The following is a 21,445-nucleotide window of genomic DNA, read 5'->3' as shown; positions in this document are numbered from 1 at the left end:
ATGGGTCAGAATAGCCATGGTCTACCTCTGCATATCTGGGGAGAGGAGACCAGTTTCCAGATTCAAGAGTGTAGCTCTGAGCCCTGCAACTACGCCTTTTTTTTTAAAGATTAAATGCTGGGAAAATCCCTACCGTTGGCAACAATGCCGGGCTGAGTGGAGGTGCATTATAATGGCAGACGAGGAGTTTCTAGCAAAACATGCCTGCCTCCTTCCCAGGACGGGCTAGGAAGCTTTGAAATCTAATCTCCCTCCCGCCTTGTTCCTTTCCCACCCGCGCATGTTTATACACCTGCTCCCTTACCTATGAAGTTAGCACGCATCACAGTGGAATGAAAGAAGGAGCAGAGAAAGTGTTAAGGGGCTCTCCCTTCTCCCTTTCTCAGCTGCCCAGATGCTACTCACACAAAGCGATTACAATGAAAAGCAGTGGGGGAGGGGAACCCCACCCAAGGCAGCGTTTTGCCCTTTTCCCTTTTGTCTTTAAAGTTCGCACATTGGAGACACCTGCCCCGGGGTTGCCGGTGTAAGGTGTGCGATGGGGACACAGATTGGTTTTCATTCGGGAAGGGAGGACCTGTCAGTTTGGCTTCATTGATGTCTCTTGTTTTTCCACTCTTAAGCTCAGCTCATTTCTGCAGCAGTTCGCAACTCGTGAAAATTAGCCAGCATTTTAATATTCATATCTTTGGGTGCAGGTGTTCCCATTAATAACATTTACCCAGCCCATTTTGAAAATGTTTATATTTTCCTATTTTAGCAACTCTTTCATATATGCCCTTCACCCCTTCATTTTTCGGTTGAAGAACTGCATTGCAAAATTCAGGGAAGTAAACGTTTCTAAGGATGGCTGCATTCTGGTGTTGTGGGCAACTTAAGTGAAAAGGTAACTGAATTTCTCTCATATCCCAGGCTTGAACTCAAGGATGTGAAACCAGCTGTCCTTCTAAGCAGTGCCGGATTTACGTATAAGCTAAAAAAGCTATACTTAAGGCCCCACTCTCTTGGGAGCCACCCAAAAATTAAAGGAAAAACAACCTGGATGTTCATTTCCAAAATATAAGATTAAAAAACAAATAAAATAAAACCTACATACAGCAACATTGTTTTGTGTTGTGTAGGCTCCTATGATGTAAGTAATGGGCCCCACCTGCTAGCCTGCTCCCTAAAATATCACTGGTTTGCTCATTTCTATATATAGGGTGCCTACATTCTGCATGGACTTTGCATTCTGCATGGACTTTTCAACAATTACGTTGATAAAATACATATTTTGTTATGTGCAAATGGCTTTAGATACCTATTAGGTCCATAAATTACTATGTAGCATATATTCAACACAAAAGAACAGTGACAATTTGTTGACAAAGGACAACTGGACATATAAAGGGCCCCATTACCTTCAGTAGCTTAGGGCCTCATCAAACCTAAATCCAGCTCTGCTTCTAAGGTTGGGTTGCCACATTTCTATGCAATGGAGCTGTCAGGGAACAACCGTGAGGCAGAAGTCCTGAGCCCTACTCAGTAGGAGAGCAGGACTCACCACGTTTTGGAGTTCAGTAAGTGAAGGAAAACACATCAAAAGGGTGGGGTTGGGGTCTGTACGTGAGCATTAAGTCCAGAGTCTAAAATCAGCTCACTTAAGCTAGAGTTTATAGACAGGGTTTCAAGTCCAGGGATCCATTTATTTCCCCCCTCCCTCAGTTTAATATTTTATTATCATTGAATTAAGAGTTGCATGTGAATGGATATGATGAATCATATCAAAAACAAGGATAATGGGAATTGTAGTCCCAAAACATCTGGAGGGCCGAGTTTGCCTATGCCTGAACTAAACCCACTGAAATGAATGAACATGACTAAGTTAGGTCTATGAATTTCAACAGGTCTACTCTGAACAAAACAGAGCTGAATGCCACTCACAGAAATCAAAAGGGGATTTTTTTTAATTTCCATGAACACTTCAAGCGTGTAGATAGTGATCTTGAAAAATCCACCCTGAGCCAAGGAAACATTTGTGTGGGTGCTGCTTTGGTCTGCCAAGTGGGTAATGTTTGGAACAATATCAAGGGCACCAGTTGCTGCTGATTATTATTGTTGTTTTTTAAACCAGAAATGTTCCCATTCTAAAATGAAGCCCTCATCTTTAAACAAAAACTGTTATGTCACAAATTTAAAAATGTCATTAGAATTCTATCCCACCATTCTTCAAAGGTGGCACACATGGTTTTCCCGCTCTCCATTTTTTCCTCACAACAACCCTGTGAGGTAGGGTGGCCTAAGAGAAAGTGACTGGCCCAAGATCACCCAGTGAGCTTCAGGACTGAGGATTTGAACCCTGGTCCCCCAGGGCCTAGTCCAACACTTTAACCACCACACCACATCGGGGTTGGGTGCTTGTTTCTGAACATTCCTTGGCCGGAGCAGCCATCTGCTGGCCTCACCTTGGCTATTGCCGTGCTTGAATGGCCCATGGCCAAGAGCAAACCCTTTGGGCCAGGTTTCCCGCCAACCCTGGGGTCTGAGGCCATAATATGTTCATGCAGGAGATTTATCTTCCTAAACAAGCTGAGCACATATGCCCTGTCCGTTCTCCCCTTCTGTCAGACAACCAGTTCTTTGGACATGCAAAAATCCATCCTATAAACCGGGGGTCACCAGGGCTGCACTTGCAGGTGCGCCTGTGCCTATATAGACCTCATCTGGTGCCCACGGGACCCACAATCCCACCCCTTTCCCCACTGAAATTTATGCTCAAAAGAAGACTTATTTTGTAGCTAACTTTTTTCAAGCACTTCCCCGCTAGCTGCGGCCTACTTTGAAATTGCCCCACTCTGTTGCAATTACGGTAGGCTTTAAAGAAACCCCTTCTGTCGACTCCAGTAGAAGACTATTCAACTGCTTGCTGTCCATTACTTACACACACACACACACACACACACACACACACACACAAATGGCTTTGCACAAGACTCATGTTTGCCTTTCCAGTGCCCACAGTGGCGTAGCGTGGGGGGTGCAGGGGGGGCCGGCTGCACCGGGCGCAACATCTGGGGGTTAGGGTTAGGGGGCGCAAATTACTTGCCTTGCTGACAACCCACGCTACGCCACTGAGTGCCCAACAAATAAAACTATACTGCTGCCATACTTCCTGTGGCAGATAATATACATGGGTGACTGTTGGAATCAAGGAAGTTTGGGAGGGAGGATTGATGAGGCAGCAGGATAAAAAACAAATAAATTTGCTCTTTATTCTTCAGAACAACTCATACTTTAAATAGGTGCCTCCTACTCCACTCCATCAGCTAAATCTGTACTGCGAAAATATAATTTATATATTTGTGGTTCTGTGTCTGTCTCTGTGATTTGTTTTGCTTTGGTTTTGGTAATATTTTTTTATTATCTGTATACAGTGGTTCCTCTGGTTAAGAACTTAATTCGTTCTGGAGATCCGTTCTTAACCTGAAACTGTTCTTAACCTGAGGTACCACTTTAGCTAATGAGGCCTCCCGCTGCCGCTGCACAATTTCTGTTTTCATTCTGAAGCAAAGTTCTTAACCCGAGGTACTGTTTCTGGGTTAGCGGAGTCTGTAACCTGAAGTGTCTGTAACCTGAGGTACCACTGTATTTAATTCCAGATCCAATCTTTATGCATATAAAGTTGCTAGGGTGGCCATTTACACATTACCAAAGAAGAGGAGATTCGCCAGCACAAAAAATGAAGACACCAACGAGTGTAAAATTTGCACATGGACAGGTGACCTCCATCCCTGCTTAGTCTGCCGTCCAGGTGCTGAAACTGTTGATGGGACAATATAAAGACCTTTGCAAGTCTCCCTTCTGATGGACCTCTATCTATGCAGCGGACAGTCCTTCAGATTGACCGTCTTCTGATCACTCTTCAAGACAGAGTGCTGACCTTTGCAGATTAAGGCTCCAGTCCTGCTAAAAGTTAAGTACCAAGCAATGCTCCTGTTCTTGTGTAAAACTAGAACTTACTTGGGAGAAAAGACAGCTTCTCCCACTAATATATGAAGTCTACATGTAAAAATCACATCCTATATATCTGTATCTATACAATGCATACACACACCTTTCAAAAATATAGGCTAAACATTCTTTTGCCACTCTGCAATGTCTTAAAAGAGCAAAAAGGTGTGGCCGGCCAAATGACCTCAGCAAGGCAACTCTCACCCTAGGGTCATTTTGCCATCTCTATTAGATTTATCTGCCAGATATAAATTATCATCATCATTGCACCAGGCATTGAGTGCAGCTGTGTGGTAGCTGCAGTAAAAGCATTGACTGTAGGGGCTCATATTTCTGTTCCATCCAAGGCAAGCAAATCCATGAGCACCACCTACACTTAAGGACCCACTGAAGTCAATAGACATGTTAAGTCATGCCAATGGTTCTACAGTGAGTAGGACTTAGCTGACTACAACCCTTACATTGTGTGTGTGTGTGTGTGTGTGTGCGCGCGCATGCACGATAAATTTTATAAGCATATATATGCACATAAAACCTGTGCAACTGTTGCTGGAATAATGTAGGGACAGTATAAAACTAGGGAGCTGTACTCTGCAGTAGCCACTGAAACTCTGTTACTATGGAAACGCAGTTGCCAGGGAGAAGAGGGACCTTGTGCCCTCGGATTTGCTTCAAACAGCAGACAAAATCTGTGGTCCTCCTAATGGCTTCACAGGTCCCATGTCCGCACACTTTTAATTTGGCTCATTACTGGCCCAGTTTGAACAGGCATATCTCAGCTCAGAGAAGATGAATGCAGCCACTAAAAGGTGTGCACACCAAGATTTCTTCCTACCCATCTCTGAAATAAAGACCCTATTTATCCTGGTCTGTCATTTTGTGACCTGTCCTTCCCCCAACCCCAAGCCTGCCTTGTCCTCTGCATCACCAAATCAAGACTGCAAGATCTTTGGAGCAGGGATTTTTGACTGAACGTTCTTGCATTTTGCCTGGACATGAGCCTTTTCACTCTCTTGTAACATAAGGCCAGGCCCAAGCTAAACGGACTGTGTTCGTCTTGAGCTGACTGACTACTTTTGTCTTGAGCTGATTCTCTTTCAGCCAGGACAATACTGAAAGGCAGGAGAACAAAGAAAATAAAGAGTCTTCTGTCTCTCCCAGAACCTGAAGCCTCAATTCCTTCTCATAAACGTCAGCCAATACCATGTCTACTGTAATATACCAACTTCCTTGGACATATTTATTGCCTGAAACAATTTAACACCTTTCTCCAAAGAAACCAAACATATCGGGTGGGTCTCTGACTCTACCCAGGAAGTTAAACATCAGAGCTCAAACAAATGCTTTTCAAGCTCAAACAAGGAGCAGTTTTCAAATTCAGATTCAGATGTGGGTTTTTGTTTCTTGCTGAATACTTGTATTCAGATCAAAAACCTTTGAGGACTTTCTCTTGCTTACAGACACCCCAAATTCACCCAGGGTCAAGCTACTCTCTCACGGAGGACACAGCAGCCACCCCCAGGGTTTGTGAGATGAAATCCCAGGTCCTTAGAAAACTTGGAGGAGATACTTAACCTTGTGCCCTCAATATAGCATTGCTTTGGATCAGCATAGTTCACATGGGCCAATTTTACAACATAAAAAAAAACAAAATCCTTAGTATCCACAGGACCAGGAATAATAATAGTAATAATAGTCCATCACAAGTTCTCCTTAGTAATTATTCATGGTCAAAGCAGATCTCCAAGGAAGGTGACAGATACTACAGTTTTATGAATGAGGAACTTCCTCAAGGTTACACAGAGAGTTCATGCATGAAAAAGGATTTGAACTCAGCAAGCATCCCTACTTCAAAGTCAACACTCAGTTTGATGCAAGAGTTGGACAAGAAAGAACATAAAAAGCATGCCATGATCCCAAACACACTTGTTTGGAAACAAGTGTTTTCCCCATGACATAGAGATACCATTTCCATGGTGCCACTATTGAGTACCAACACACTGGGACTTTCAGATATAACATGCACCAGGATGTAGTTCTTTGAAAGGCCACCACAGGATGAAAATTTTAATGTATCTGGTGCCATAAACACTTCCTATTCCTGGAACTGCCTTCCGAAACACCTCTGTGCCTCTCTCTCCTACTTCAAAAAACCCAACTCCAAATCCACATTTTTGGTGTAACCTTTGGCACAACCAAGTAGCCACTTGTTGAAACACACCACTTGAATGAAGCTCACAGACCACTGGTGGTCCATGGACCACAGTTTCTGAACCACCTGAATCAGCCCATCTGCTGGCAATCTAAATGGAGTCATATCACAAGTCAGAACATTCCATCCAAGGAGATCTGGATTCCAGCTTCATTGCTATGTTTAAAGCTGCTCTTGGCTGTGGGTTAACTGGCTTAGACAGATGAAGAAAGGTGGTAGCCAGGCACCAGAGGGGAGCCTCAGGAACAGTTAGCAGCTGCCAGATCTTTTCTCAGTCAACTGGAATGAAAGACTCAAAGGCTGCTTAATACCCCAAGAACTGTATCATCATCCTTGAATGTCATAGAAGCAGCAACCTTTCTAAACCAAAGACAAACAGTGCAGTCCTGTAGGTGTTTACTCACAAGTAAGTTGCACAGTGTTGTAAATTGCTTCAGGACTTTTTGTTGTGGGAAGTGAGTCACAAATTTAATAAACCAATAAATATAAACGGTGTTCAGTGGGGAACACTGTTTCAAGGGAAGGGGCACCGGTCTCAGTAGGTATCTGAAGGACTTGAGATACATGTCACATTTGTGGCATTGTCACAAATCTATATAAAAATTGCACATGGTTGCAGGTAGTTTGGATCTTACCAGAGTTGCACTTTGCAAGTGCATCTAGACTGCAGAAAAATATTAAAGGGGAGGGAAGCAGGCAGATTTGGGACTTGAAACAAAAGATTGTGGCTTTGTTTCCATGTACGTGTGCATAGTGTTGCAGTCTTAGACTGACTACTCCATCTCCCCAGAAATCTTAGTGAGTCAGGAAGGGGAAGAGGGATGACTATGGGTATCAATTAGAGAACTATCAAGTACCTCCACAAAACTACAATTCTCACCATCCTCTGGGAAAGCTGTTGCAGTTAAACTGATATACATTTGGAATGCAACAAAGAGTTTCAAAGGGTGGGCCAAGAAGACCCATCTGAAGATCGCTGGACACCCCAGGCTCTCAGAAAACAGCACCAGAAGGCAGGATGTGGGCATAAGTTGCCCTCACAGCTTTCTCTCAAAGGAAAAAGTAGAACTGAGTGCTTCTGCCATACTTTCCAGACATGAGATATCATGGTAGTCCTACCCCAGGGGTAGCTAAGATGCCACCCTCTAATGTTGGACCCTAACTCCCATCAGCATGGTCCATGGTCAGGGATGATGGGAGCTGGAGTCCAACGACATCCTGCCCCACCTCAACATCAGGTGTAGTGTCTGGGGAGGATGTGCAGGGCCTCACTCTGAGTGAGAAGGAAGGCACTCAGATGCACTAGGGAAAGATTCCCAGATACATCTTGCCAAGGGTTCCCCATATGACCATTCGGTCCAGTATCTAAAATGACCTCACGGTCCCACCCTCCAACATCAAGAGGTTTTGCAAAATAAGCTGTGTGAGCTGGCTGAAGTCAAGTGCCACGCTGGGTTTCAGTGGAGCCAGGATGCTGAAACCCATCTTCCCTCTCTGTCTTTCAAGTTCCCTCTTCCTTCCTGAGTGGGCTATTTCCAGAGCAAATTTCCTCCTAAAAGCAGGCTGGGTCGGGGCAGCGAGTGGCTCGGCTCCCACTGTGGCTAGCCGGCTGAGCAATTACATTTCGAAATCAACCCTTGGAACCTTTCCTAATGCCTTTTCTCAGGAAGGGGTAAAATAGGAAAAAGAAAACAAAACAGATTGGTATTGATCGGCTAACAGTTTTATCTCCAAGGCTTGGGAGTGGAGGGTGGGGAAGGAACCGAACAGAAATCTTCAGAGAGGAGGCAAGGATGCCCTTTGCGAGGAAGCAAAAAGAAAAGTTCCTGACACCTTCAGACAACCTCCCTCCACCACTCCCTGCCAGCCCCCCCGCCGTTCCCCCCAAAGTCCCGTCTTCTTCAGCCTAGGCTTTATTTGCACACTCGGAGGGGCCTGATGAATAGGTCCAGTTGTGTAGCAACTCAGTAAACATGCCAGCAAGCTGGCGGAGGTGTGAAAATCTGCTTCTTTGAGCAGGCCCTTATTTGGGTTCTCTAATTAAAATCCAATAAAAGGCCAGCATTGTCATTCTGATCTGTGCAATAAAAGGGAGGCACTCTCAGAAGAGAGGACACTTCCAACACTCCACCCTGCCGCCCCCCAGGCCCCCTATTTGTTCAGGTGTGGGGGGGGGCCTCTATGCCAATTCACACACGCATACTTTTGCAAAAAGAAGACCCTATACAACCCTGCTGCCCCCTCCCCACCAAAGGCCTTCCAAGAGCTATTTGCACAGACCAAGACACTTTTCCAAAACACTCAAGATGTGTATTTGAAATTGAAATGGAGGAGCTTGCTCTCAGTCTCTCTCTTCCCGCCCCCCCTCGCCCGCACCAGCCCCCACGATCTGTCTTGTCTCTTATACGGTGCCTTCCCCCTCTTGACAGTCATTCAGGCCTTGTAGGGGGGGGGCAGCTCGCCTCTTTTGCATTCCAATCTCTGGGATCATACTTTTTGCAAACAGAGATGGCGGCTCAGAGAACCTCCTCTGCCTGGACCGCTTTGGTTTTTTAATCTCCTCATCGCATTCTCAGTCATGAAACCAGCGCTCGGCCATTGGAAACCAGCTGGAGCAGACGGGATTCAAGCCAGCGCTGGGGAAATCCACCTTGTACAGTCACACGACCTCGTGTGACATGCCCCCCCAAGTTACCCCCCTCCCTTCCCAAATCCTGAGCGTGCCCTGAATCTCAATGCCCAGATTGAGCCTGGTGGAGCCATTTGCTTCTGATGGAATTGGATGGTGCTGAAGATGAGTATGGGCACCCAGCTTAGGCTTTACCAACATGGCACCCTCCATGCTACAAACCAGGGCTGATGGGAGTTGTAGTCCAACAATCTTCGGAGGGCACCCAGTTGGCAAAGGCTGCTTTGGAGTACAGCACTTGAAATGGTTGTTGAAAGATCTATAAAGGGCGAATTCTTCCCTGATGCGAAGGCCCTATAAAACCATTTATTATTGTAGTATTGTTCCTTTTGTGTTGACCTTGTGGGTGGTAGCTCGGCTAACAGATAATTCACTCCAGAAGGCAGGTGAGATTGAAAACTTGGATTAGAGCTGATTTGACTCCTCTGGCGGAAACCAAACTTTAAAAAAGAAATCTTGCTTAAGTAGAGGTGTAGAACTGGACCTAGGAGGCATGGGCGTAGCCAAAAGGGGGTGGGGGGCAGCTGCCCCCCTAAATTAAGTAAATCAATAAAAATACTTAACTGACTGAGGTTCTCCCCCCCCCCCATAAATCCTTTCTATGCCCACTCTGGGAGCAAGCTGCAGCAAGATCTGTTGCTCAGACCTAATAAGTTCTCCATATCCCATCTGCCCCTGATCCCCTTTCCTATTTCAGATCTCACCATGCAACAATTTGGGCATCAAAACTATGGTTTCCTAATTCCATTTAAAACAGCAACAACATGAAATTATAGAAGTAGGGGTTTTTTTGGGGGGTGAGAGTAAAAGTTTTAACTTTGGCACCTTGATATTAAATGGTAGTGCCTAAGATTAAACGAGCAAGACTTCAAATCTATGTTTCATTTAAAACGTAATTCTGAAAGACCAATTTCAGTGAGAACCTGTTCGAGAGAGAGCCATAGAAATTCTGAGATCAATGGGAATTTTTAGTTCCAAACTTGGACAAGATTTTGTTGCAGTTCCCCCAGTTGTCTAATTTTAATATTATCATTATCTTGTGATCCATATTTGAACAATTATAGGGTGGAAATGCTGTATTTACATTTGTATATAAGCAGACTATTGGGACGCGGGTGGCGCTGTGGGTAAAAGCCTCAGCGCCTAGGGCTTGCCGATCGAAAGGTCGGCGGTTCGAATCCCCGCGGCGGGGTGCGCTCCCGTTGTTCGGTCCCAGCGCCTGCCAACCTAGCAGTTCGAAAGCACTCCCGGGTGCAAGTAGATAAATAGGGACCGCTTACTAGCGGGAAGGTAAACGGTGTTTCCGTGTGCGGCTCTGGCTCGCCAGAGCAGCGATGTCACGCTGGCCACGTGACCCGGAAGTGTCTTCGGACAGCGCTGGCCCCCGGCCTCTTGAGTGAGATGGGCGCACAACCCTAGAGTCTGTCAAGACTGGCCCGTATGGGCAGGGGTACCTTTATAAGCAGACTACAAATAAATATTTATAAACTAAAACTATTTGGGTTCCTTTACTTAGAAACGAACAACTTCTTCAATACTTATTTTGTGCCCACGGTATTCTAGACTACAGCGGAGATCAAATGCTATAAAAACCTAAAGTTCCCTATCAGAGGTCCTGTGCTTCTAGTAACTGAAGGACAGGACAATTTTTCAAAAGGAGCTAATTTTCTCAACACAGAGATGTAGCAACGGGCACAGCTATATGTGCTAAGTTTTCCCCGTGTCACTGGAGCTAGTGAATGTGCACAAGTGAGACAAAGGGAACTGGCAAGCACTATTACATCATAAGAATAACACTATTATACTATTCCACATTAAAGGTAAAGGTAAAGGGACCCCTGACCATTAGGTCCAGTCGTGACCGACTCTGGGGTTGTGGCGCTCATCTCGCTTTATTGGCCGAGGGAGCCGGCATACAGCTTCCAGGTCATGTGGCCAGCAGGACTAAGCCGCTTCTGGCGAACCAGAGCAGTGCACAGAAACGCCGTTTACCTTCCCGCCAGAGCGGTACCTATTTGTCTACTTGCACTTTGTGCTTTCGAACTGCTAGGTTGGCAGGAGCAGGGACTGAGCAACGGGAGCTCACCCCGTCGCGGGGATTCAAACCTCCAACCTTCTGATCGGCAAGTCCTAGGCTCTGTGGTTTAACCCACAGCACCACCCGCATCCCTAACCATTCCACATTATTGCACTGCAATTGTCCTTCACTTCCAAAAGAGTCTTGGGGGAAGGTCCTTTGAACCCTCACACCATCTAGATTCTATGGCTTGCCTCCAGCTACACTCCGCTCAAAGTAGACCAACTGAAATTCATGGTCTGTAATCAAAATAGGTTTTACTCCGAGTGGATTCTAATTACCTGCACTTCAGAGGGTCTACTCTAAGTAGAACTTAGTTGGAATCAACTCAGTGGTCCATTTTGTTCATTAATTCAGCCTTTGCCCACCTGGTGGCCTCCAAATGATGTTGGACTACAACTCCCATCAGCCCTAGCCAGCACACTGGCTGGAGCTGATGGGAGTTGTAGTCCAGCAACATCTGGACGTCATTGCATTGGCAAAATCTTCCTTAATCTACAAACTACAGTACAAGTCTATCTATCATCTATCTATCTATCTATCTATCTATCTATCTATCATCTATCTATCTATCTATCATCTATCTATCTATCTATATCATCTATCTAACTATCTATCTATCTATCTATCTATCATCTATCTATCTATCATCTATCTATCATCTATCTATCATCTATCATCTATCTATCATCTATCATCTATCATCTATCTATCATCTATCTATCATCTATCTATCTATCTATCTATCTATCTATCTATCTATCTATCTATCTATCTATCTATCATCTATCTCCTGAACTATTTTTGTACATATATCTTCCAAGATGGTTCTTGGCTGCCACCACAAGATGTTCCACACTCACTATGAGGATCATGAAAAGTATGTGAAACAGAAAATGCCACAGTCCATTATTCTTCCTATCTACAATGAGGAAGTCTCTGTCCTAGACTTCTGGATGCTGTTATGGACCAATCTAGTTGTTATTAACTCTGGATCCAGATTTTAACCATGCCCTCTTCAGTGATTGAGTAAGGCCGCAATCCTAACCATGCCTCCCCAGAGGTTTATCCTGTCCAATCTAATTGGGTTGACTTTCAGGTAAGTAGGGCCAGGCGGCAGCCTAAATCTCAAGCACCTTTAGATGTAAATGGTACCTATATATAAACTTGACATTGTCCAACATAAACCACCAAGTCCTTTGGGGATTTCTAGTGATCCTACAGCACGCAACATGCACCACAATAATGATTAAACTATCCTGTATGAGTGTGTGTGAGAGAGAGTGTGTGTAGGGACTTAAGTTCCTGTTTTGGAAGTCAGGTTTTGGGGGATGGGAAAGTCTACACAATACAAATGTGTAAAGATAGATAATTTTCAAGAGCTACAGGGTGGAAATCCAGTTGTAGTGCCTTTTTGAAAGGAAATGAATCATTTGGGTCAATTGTTAATTGTAGTAATAATTATTAACTGGGAGAGGGCTGTCAATGGCCACTAGCCACAGAGGCTACACTCTGCCACCATAGATGGAAGCATAAATGCTTCCGAATAACAGTTACTGGAAACCACGGGAGGGGAGAGTGGCTCCTGCCCTCAGAAACTGCTTTTTCTTCTTATGTTCTTAAATCCAGGTGGATTCTGAAAGTTATGGATGAGTACCCCTGAGCATTCCCTGAGTAGGAAAGTTAACCCCTCCCTCCTGCCCCTTCCTCTTTGTTTAAGCTTTTTATTTTTTATTTTTTTGGCGTGGCAGAAAAACAAGGAATATTTAGGCACGTCCTCTGTCCGGGGAGGGCAACCAGTGACTCTCAAAATGTCATTGGACTACAATGCCCATCATCCCTGACCATTGGCCTGGCTGGCTGAAGCAGACAGAGCTGGACGACATCTAGAAGGCTGCAGTTTCCTCATCCCTGGCTTATGCACAAATTCTTATGCATACATGAAAATACAAACATCTTCTTCCTGTAAACTAGCCTCGTAAGGCTCAGGTGCTTTGTTTTCACTGCTTAATTAAACAAGTTGATGCTGTTCAAGGCTTTTAAATGTTACCTCTCATAGCCTGAAGCCAAAGAAATGTGGTATATGCTGTCTGCACATGCCCTCGGACCCTCCGTTGATTGTTATTTAAACAGGGGCAGTGAATTTCCTACTCATTTCATGGTAGGGTGGGGGGCAGAAATGGAACTCTGTGTGTGAGGGTGTGGAAGGGGAGAAGTGGGAGGGCATATATTTAGGAATAGGAACTCTTTTCATTAGACATTAGAGCAGGCATCCCCAAACTCGGCCCTCCAGCTGTTTTGGAACTACAACTCCCATCACCCCTAGCTAACAGGACCAGTGGTCAGGGATGATGGGAATTGTAGTCCCAAAACAGCTGGAGGGACGAGTTTGGGGATGCCTGCATTTGAGGCTAGTTAGAAGAAACCCGAGCTGCTCTCATCCTCTTCTCAATGAAATCATCTCCATTGACTTAAATGGGTGGCTGCTCCCCGCCCTCCTCCCAAACACGGGCGCGCCGTTAACTCTTGTTTCTTATGTCAATCGATATATTTAGAGCAAGTTCATTATTTTTCTTTCGCGAATGCATGTTTCTTGGCACGTTTAAATTGATGGTGGGGTTTTTTGTTTTTTTTGCCCCAGCTGAAAGCTGCCATTGAACTACTGTTTAAACTCCAGGCAACAAACAAACGAGAGGAGGTGGCAAAACAAGCGGCCTGACTCCTCCGAAATAATTCACCGTTAACTGTTTTGCTAAAAAGCGACAATTTATGCAGATAGCTTGAGGGGGAGGGGGCCGGCCACATGCGAGCATTTCTCCGCCGGACCAGCAGGTGGCGCTGCAAGCACGGGGGATTCCCAGTACCGCCAGGTGGATTGTAAGAACGAAGCTGAAGGGGTGTGTGGAGGGTGTGTGTGGCCCCTACACCCTGTAGGTTTGGGCTCATCTAAACGGTGGCCATTTGTGATCCAGATTAAAAGAATCTGCCTCATGTCAATGTGCCGATTTACAATCCGGATTTGAGAAAACGACTTTTTTTCATCGGAACTAGGGTGGTTTTATTGCAGATGACAGAGAAGCAGGAACAAGAAGAATAATGAGGAAGAGGTTTACTAATTAACCTATTTTAGGATGAATATAGGGCGAGGCGTGGTGGGAAAGCATTTGAAATCCAGTCGACACAGGACTTGGCCTCTTCCAGCTCGTTGCGAAAGAAAACGGGGTCTTGGCACACCCTGTCTGTCAGAAAACAGCCCTGGCCCTATGTAAGAGCAATTGTGCCGGGTAAAGTAGTTTGTGGGTCGCACTGCCTGTTGGAGAGTCAAACACTTGAGAATTCTTACTAGAATCTTTTTCTTCTTCCCAGAAGAGCCACAAAGGGGACGCGCCCCGCCCCCCCATCCCCAAATCCCAGTGCCAAAGTTGCATTTGCTCTGGAGTATTTGGAAAACTTGGCTTGCCTACAAGACTGAAGGATGAGCGGCCATTGACTGAGCTGTCCGTGCCTGAGAGTTGTTTGCATTTGAAGTGACGGGTGGGCTTGAGTTGGGGGTGCCAGCTGCTTACAATCCCAAGGAACTATCTAGGTCAGGCCTGAAAGGGCTGAGTCAGTTCTAAGACAGTCTGAAGGAGCTGGAATTGGATTGTCAAGCCTCTAATCTTACTACAGGTGCAGCAATGCACTACTACTCCAGTTTCATTTACTCCGGATAAATTGAGCACTAGGCCAGCTCAACTCGCTGATGCTCAAGTGTGCTGTAAAGTAAAGGTAAAGGGACTCCTGACCATTAGGTCCAGTCGTGGACGACTCTGGGGTTGTGGTGCTCATCTCGCTTTATTGGCTGAGGGAGCCGGCTTACAGCTTCCGGGTCATGTGGCCAGCATGACTGAGCCGCTTCTGGCAAACCAGAGCAGCACACAGAAATGCCGTTTACCTTCCTGCCGGAGCGGTACCTATTTGTCTACTTGCACTTTGACGTGCTTTCGAACTGCTAGGTTGGCAGGAGCAGGGACCGGACAACAGGAGCTCACCCTGTTGTGGGATTCGAACTGCCGACCTTCTGATCGGCAAGTCCTAGGCTCTGTGGTTTAACCCACAGTGCCACCCGCGTCCCAGGGAGTTAAAAGTGTGCTGAGGAGTGAGTTAAACCGCATCAAGGGCGACCCATGTTGTAGCCACGCTGAGTTGGAAGCCTGTGCCCTTCGAAACCAGCCTCTCTCACTCGCTGCACCTAAATCCATCTTGCAACTTTGACTCGCAGCCTCAAGTGCATTTGCCAGTGATTCAGCAGAGAAGGAATCCTGCTAGGGGCAAGACTGGCCTATGACCAGTGAGCTTTGACTCTTCCTCGGGATAGGGTAGGGTGCGTGGGATCTAATCTCCTTCCTTCTAGTGAGAACCCAGCTTCTCCCTGTCTAAACACAGTCCTGGAAAGTAAAATGCTGTTGCTTGCAAACAAGTCGAAATAAGGCTGCGCAGATTTTGTACTCGGGAGCTGGAAGTAGAAAAACAAAGGGCTTAACTGGCTTGGGGAGAGAGGTTTTCAACGAGCTCTCTGTATTCAGATTCCTAGACAGTTTTCCTTGGAAGTAAGTCTCACTGACTTAAATGGAGCGGGCTTCAAGTGGGCAGCAAGACTGCAGCCTTTAGATCTGGCAGGCAAGTCTGGGATAGCCTTTTCTCAGGTAGTTTCCAGAGGAGGGTGGGAGCCACATCTCAGTGGGTGGAGTCTGGGGCAAGATCTTCCCATGGCAGTGAAGGACAGATCCGTCCGTTAGAGGTGGATTCTCCCTTACATTATGGGTTCAATGGATATTCAATGCAGACTTCACATTGGAGTTTTGTCCATTAGGGCAATTGGGGCCCTGCACCACCAAGCTCAGCCTCGATTCCTCCCGGCCCATCTGCTTGCCTTCTTACACCCAGCCCAGCAGGTGACACTGCCTGGACCTCAGCCTCAGCATTGGGCTTGTACAATTCAGCAGAGAAGACAGTGGAGACCAAAACCAGTCAGCTCTCCTTTCATTGGCTCTGGCTCCCAACTTCGGTTGGGCTCCCTGCCTTCTGCCCTACCATTTCCACAGGACAACAGCCGCCACCACTTCTCCATAAGCCTGGTTGGGGAACCTGTGGGCCTCCAGCTGTTGCTGGACTACAACACCTCTAACCATTGGCTATGCTGGCTAGGTCTGGAGGGAACTGGGGTCCAGTGAGGTTTGGAGAGCCACAGATTCCCCAGTCCTGCCCTAAGCACCATTCGTCCTCCACACAAAGCACAATGAAGTCAAGTTGATGGACACCAGCAACCAAGGATTTGGCAGATTTGTGGAGAATGGGCCTGCTAGTGGTTTGGCAGACCGGCCATGATAGCTAAGCAGAAACCTCTACACATAAAGGCAGTCTACCTGTGGATTGCTGACTCTGGGCTGGCTCAACACCTTCACGCCCACTTTGTGAGTTTCTCAGAGGCATTTGCCTTGCCACTATTGGCGACAGTAAGCTGGGTTAAGATACGTCTGTTGTATTGCCCATGAAATCACACATCACAACAACGCTCTTTGTCTTTTAAGGTGCTATAGCTCCACTGGTGCTTCTTAAATTATCTGGCCAATTGCCATGGGATTTTTCCACCTCTCCATTGCTTCTCTCCCTAGTACAGAGTAGGCAGTATTGGGAATACAGTACTAATCCTAAATAACTGTAGTTGTTGCAACTGTCCTATAGCAGGACTAATTGTTGGCTGCGAGATCCAGTGACCAGTCCTTTTCAATATTTCAACTAGCATGTCCCTGGCGCAAAGTGAAGTACTACTAATACTAGGATTTGCTTACTACTAGCAGCAACAGTTACAACAAGCTCTTTTGATCAAAGACCAATCCCTTCTGCCTGATCTATAAAGTACCTGCTCTGTTGTTTGGAATAAAGAAACAGATGTGAACTACTACTGTACTTACTACCTGCTTACTACTAGGAGTTGGATCTTAGCACTGCCCCTTCTCTTTCTGTACAGGCCAAGCTATGTGTGTGGTTGGCATCCCGTCTGTCTATAGAGAGACAATGGAGTGAGTTTGGGGAGGGGATTGAAGTCGAACCACTGCCTTAGCAGCACTGAAGTGAGGCGCAAGGCTGGGTAGTGTGTCTGGAGGTCCTGGGCTGGCCAGGCGACAAGCCTTGGACCTCGCTGATGCGCCCAAAGGAAAGCAGAACAAGACTTCTTTGACACCAGCTTGGCTGCAGGAGTTACCGGAAGGAAGCGCACAAGGCGCCATCCAAATGTCTTAGGGATCAAGCTATGATTATTGTGAAATGCTGCTAACAGGTTAATAAGAGAGCAACATCTATATTTATTGGGAGAGGGTGTTAAGGGTTCCCGAGTCGAATGAGCCGCCCCCAGCCCCTTCTTACCGGCCTTGACCGAGCAGTGGATGTGCGCCTTGGACTCGTAGTACACCCAGTCGAAGCCGGCCTCGACGGCCAGGCGCGCCAGCATGCCATACTTGCTGCGGTCCCGATCCGAGGTGGTGATGTCCACGGCGCGTCCCTCGTAGTGCAGCGACTCCTCCGAGTGGTGGCCGTCCTCGTCCCAGCCCTCGGTCACGCGCAGCTTCACGCCAGGCCACTGGTTCATCACCGAGATCGCCAAGGCGTTCAGCTTATCCTTGCAGCGCTGCAGGGGGGGGTCGAGGGGGGGGGTCAAGCAGAGCACAGGAGTATCGCGAGGGGAGGAAAGGAAGGCCAGCCGCTCCCTGCTTCCCCACTCCCGCCATCCCAGGGTAGTAATAGCAGCAGCAGCAGCAGCGACCCATCCACACCTCCCTTCCGCACGCATCTTTCTGGAGACGCGCGAAGGCTGCAAAGGGTTAAACAGCACTCCGGTACCCGAATCAAATCGCTTCCCTACTCCTCGCATCAGGAATGGGGAACCTGTGGGCCCCCCAGGAGCTGCTGGGCCCCCTATTCCCCGCCACTGGCCATTCTGGCTGGGGGTGATGGGAGCTGGAGTCCTGCAACAACATGGTGGAGATTCTCCATCCATCAACCCTAAACCAGATCGGTGCACTCATTGATATCGATCTGGTGCGCTTCTGTTAAGGCCAGGATCCGGAAGGGATGTCAGCTAGGATAGCTCCTCTTCCTCTTGCACCCCTAAATGGGCTTCAATCCCTCCCCACCCCACAGCAGTCTCGCTGCTGTTGGGCTCTGGTGCGCTCTTCCACTCTGCGTGGACCCCGGATTTCCACGCAGAGTCAAGAGGAAGACTCAGACTGCAAAGGCATCCATGGTAACCATCCCAGCGGCTACCCGTGTCTCCCGGCCTGTGGCCCAACTGGCTAAGCCCACCCCCCTCCCACGCCAAGGATATTGACTCACGCACACACGCACATACATACACACACCTTTACTAGACCCATACCCACGTTGCTTATTTCTAGGGAGCGTTTGAGAGCAGAGCGAATCGAATATGAGAACATCTTAGAAGGCAGGGCGGGGAGAAAGGTGCGATCCACAGATGTTTTGTGGGTGGTATCCTCCAGTGACCGAAGCATTCTATCGCAAACATTTTTTTAGAAAATCTCTTCCGGAAGTGGAGGTAAGAAAGAACCGTGTTGATTTCGAAACCGGGAAGGGGGGATCGCGGTCTTAGGATCGCGGCCTTAAAGCTTCCCATCACCTCTCCGAAAACCAACAAGACTTATTTACTTCTTAAGCCATCTCCTCTGCCCACTCACTACGGAGGAAAAACCCGTGCGCACCCATGATTTCATCCTGAACGTTTCTGCCTGTTTAGGATACATCGCAAATCGGTTTTGCGAGCAAAGCCTCCAGTTGGGGCTGGCAAAGAAGCAGGTGGGTAGAAAAGACGGGAGCAGGAACTACCCGGCAGAGACCCACGGCATGAAAAGGAGGCTGTGGATCACGTGGAAACTTCCTTGGGAATAAGTCCTTCAGTAGAACTTGCTCCTGTATAAACGTGGATAGGATCGAGCTGCACGAAACGCGCACGCGCGCGCGCGCGCGTGTGTGTGTGTGTGTGAGAGAGAGAGAGAGAGAGAGAGAGTTGCGGTCTTAACCCTTAACCCATCACGGAGAATGTACGCATAGGCTCTAATCTCTGCCCCGAGGATCGCTCACAGGCACCCTACGCTGGAATCTCCCAAGAAGAATAATTTTGGAACCCATAATTGGAACGTGGTGATATAGGAAGCAGCTGACACTGAGGGTCCTTGTAGCTCCATACCGTCTACACTGACTGGCAGTGGCTCTCCCAGCCCTCCCTGGAGATGCGCGGAATTGAGTATGGAAGCCCCGGCAACGCTTCCCACTCGCGTCCCCGGCCCTTCCAAGCGCCACGGGTGTTCGTTCCTTATGCTTTTAGTGTGTCGCGGGAGGGCAAGACCCCTTTCTCCACACTGGCAGCCGAGCGAAGTTTACCGGGGGACACAATTGCCTTCTGTACCTCCCCGCATCTCATGGTCTCGTGTGTTCGATCCAACGGGATCCAGCTGCTGTAAGGTCGAGAAACTCACGCGCGGACCCGCACGTTTAAAAATGTGCCTTTTAGATAGGAGTCCCAGGACTGAAACAACGAACCTTGGACAACAAGCAGGTGCACCCCAGGGAGAAAGAGGTGGGAGCAGAGCTTGGCTTAAGCTATGCCCCACTGGAAAACGCACCCACAAGGCCAGCCTTACCAACAGTCCCGGTTATCTGATAACCCAGGAGGACACCTCTAAATGCGTGTACTCCGAAACCAGTTCGCTTCGCCTTCTTGGAACCTATTTGCGAGTAAAAGTTGTGATCCTTACATGGCAGTAAGCCTTGCTGGACACAATAGGACATACTTCTGAGTAGACATGCCTACTAGGGTCCTGCCCTTTGTACGCTTAAAACAGCAGCTGCTGGAATCCTCCCAGGTGTCCATGGGACTGGCCATCCCATATCCTAATATTTTTACTCCCAAGCAGAACTGAGGTTAAGATCAGGGTGCTAAGTGGGGAAAGTCCCGTTTATTTCAGTGGGGTTGGCTTTTGAAGCAAACTGACGGAAGGCTAACTTTCTATAAAGTTAAGCTTTCCGATATATCAAAAGCATTGATTCCAAGGTTCAGTCAGAAGCGCACAAATGGCCAATGGGACTTACCCCTTGCTACGCAGGATTGAGGACTCAGCCCCACATTTTCTGCTCTTGGATCTACTCTGCCTACCACCTTATTCAGAATAAAGTTGCAACCGTAAAGCCTTTGCTAGACTGTGCCACTTCAAGCTGAAGTTCTGTGCAGGTCTGACGGCTTCTTTCTCCAAACAAACCAAAACCTCTCTGTGCACTCAGAAAAAAATAAGACCAGGCCAAACCCATCTTCTTCCTGAAATGCTGTTTCTTATCTGCATGAAGATTATTTCCCTTTTGTGTGGAGGAAATTCAAACATGCAAACCCCCACCTGTAGCCTGAGATTATAAAATCCAAGAGCCGCTGCGCCACTGGATTCTGCTCAGTGTCTATACTGGCCTCCTAACCTAATACAACTGGCAAGTGTCAAGACTGCCGTTTCCTTCCTGCATCTTGCTCAGCAGATATTGCTGAATGTGCTCTCTGGGGCCCTGTGGGTGCTCTTCGGCTGCTTTTAGGGATGGAGAGAGACAGAGAGCCGTAGGTCGTCAGAAGAGCACCTGCTTTGAATGCAGAAGGTCCCAGGTTCTGACTGTCCCCAGGTGGGAGGGACTCTTGGCCGAGGTCTTTCTGCGTCATCTACAGCCCTACAACCCCTCAGTTGACTCTCTGCAATCGGCAGCCGGGGAACCTCCTGGCGCTCGCTTTCCCCGACCTCACTATAGCTATCGAAGCCCCAAGAAGCTTTCCCACAGGCCTGGATTGGCCAGGGGAGGAGAGATTGCTTGAAGGACAGAGAAAAGTCCAAAGACACATACCAAAACACAGGCCATTCTTTCGATTATATTTTTCCTCCCCCCCCCCTCCAGACATGGAAAATGTATAATCTGCCCCCAATTAAATAACAACAATCCGGGCAACCCGCTTTTCTGTGCATTCCGAATTTTAAAAAGACTTTGCCTTTCTTCGGGGAAAAGCACCTCCCCCCTACATTGGAGAGAGCGTCCACTAAGTAGCAAACTTTGCAATAAGTAGCAAAGGACATGAGTGTCCCTTTCAGGTCCTTCAGAAAGGAGGGAGGTGGGGTGTTGTTGGTTTGCTTTTTGTTTTTTGTTTTTTGGAGGGGGGCGTTTCTGCTACTCAGAAGGAGCTTCTCCCGCGTCTGTTCCAGCCTTTCCAAGAGAGAGAGCAGCCAGCCGAGGCCTAGGTTTTCGCTTCCTACGAGCAAAACGCCACCGCTTAGCATTGCCGGGAAGGGCTTTGTATTAACAGTGACATCATCACCGCCGTTATCATAATTGTGGAAGGAGAGGCGAGAAGCTGATCACGCAATGACTAGAAAGTGCCCAGACTTGGCGCAAACTCCTT

General features: G+C 47.4%; 1 protein-coding gene across 1 annotated transcript in view; it reads right to left on the bottom strand.

Moving 5' to 3' along the window:
• SHH (sonic hedgehog signaling molecule) overlaps window positions 1-21,445 on the bottom strand; it is a 32,596-nt gene that overhangs the window by 5,833 nt on the left and 5,318 nt on the right. Inside the window, exon 2 of the mRNA XM_081163812.1 lies at window positions 17,374-17,635. Within this exon, the coding sequence (XP_081019938.1) occupies window positions 17,374-17,635 (262 nt within the window). The remainder of the gene's footprint in view (window positions 1-17,373; window positions 17,636-21,445) is intronic.

This window comes from Podarcis bocagei, assembly GCF_964188305.1.
Source record: "Podarcis bocagei genome assembly, chromosome: 12".
Taxonomy (NCBI): domain Eukaryota; kingdom Metazoa; phylum Chordata; class Lepidosauria; order Squamata; family Lacertidae; genus Podarcis; species Podarcis bocagei.
The sequence above is the reverse complement of the archived record's forward strand: the minus strand, read 5'-3'. Positions and strand labels throughout refer to the sequence as shown.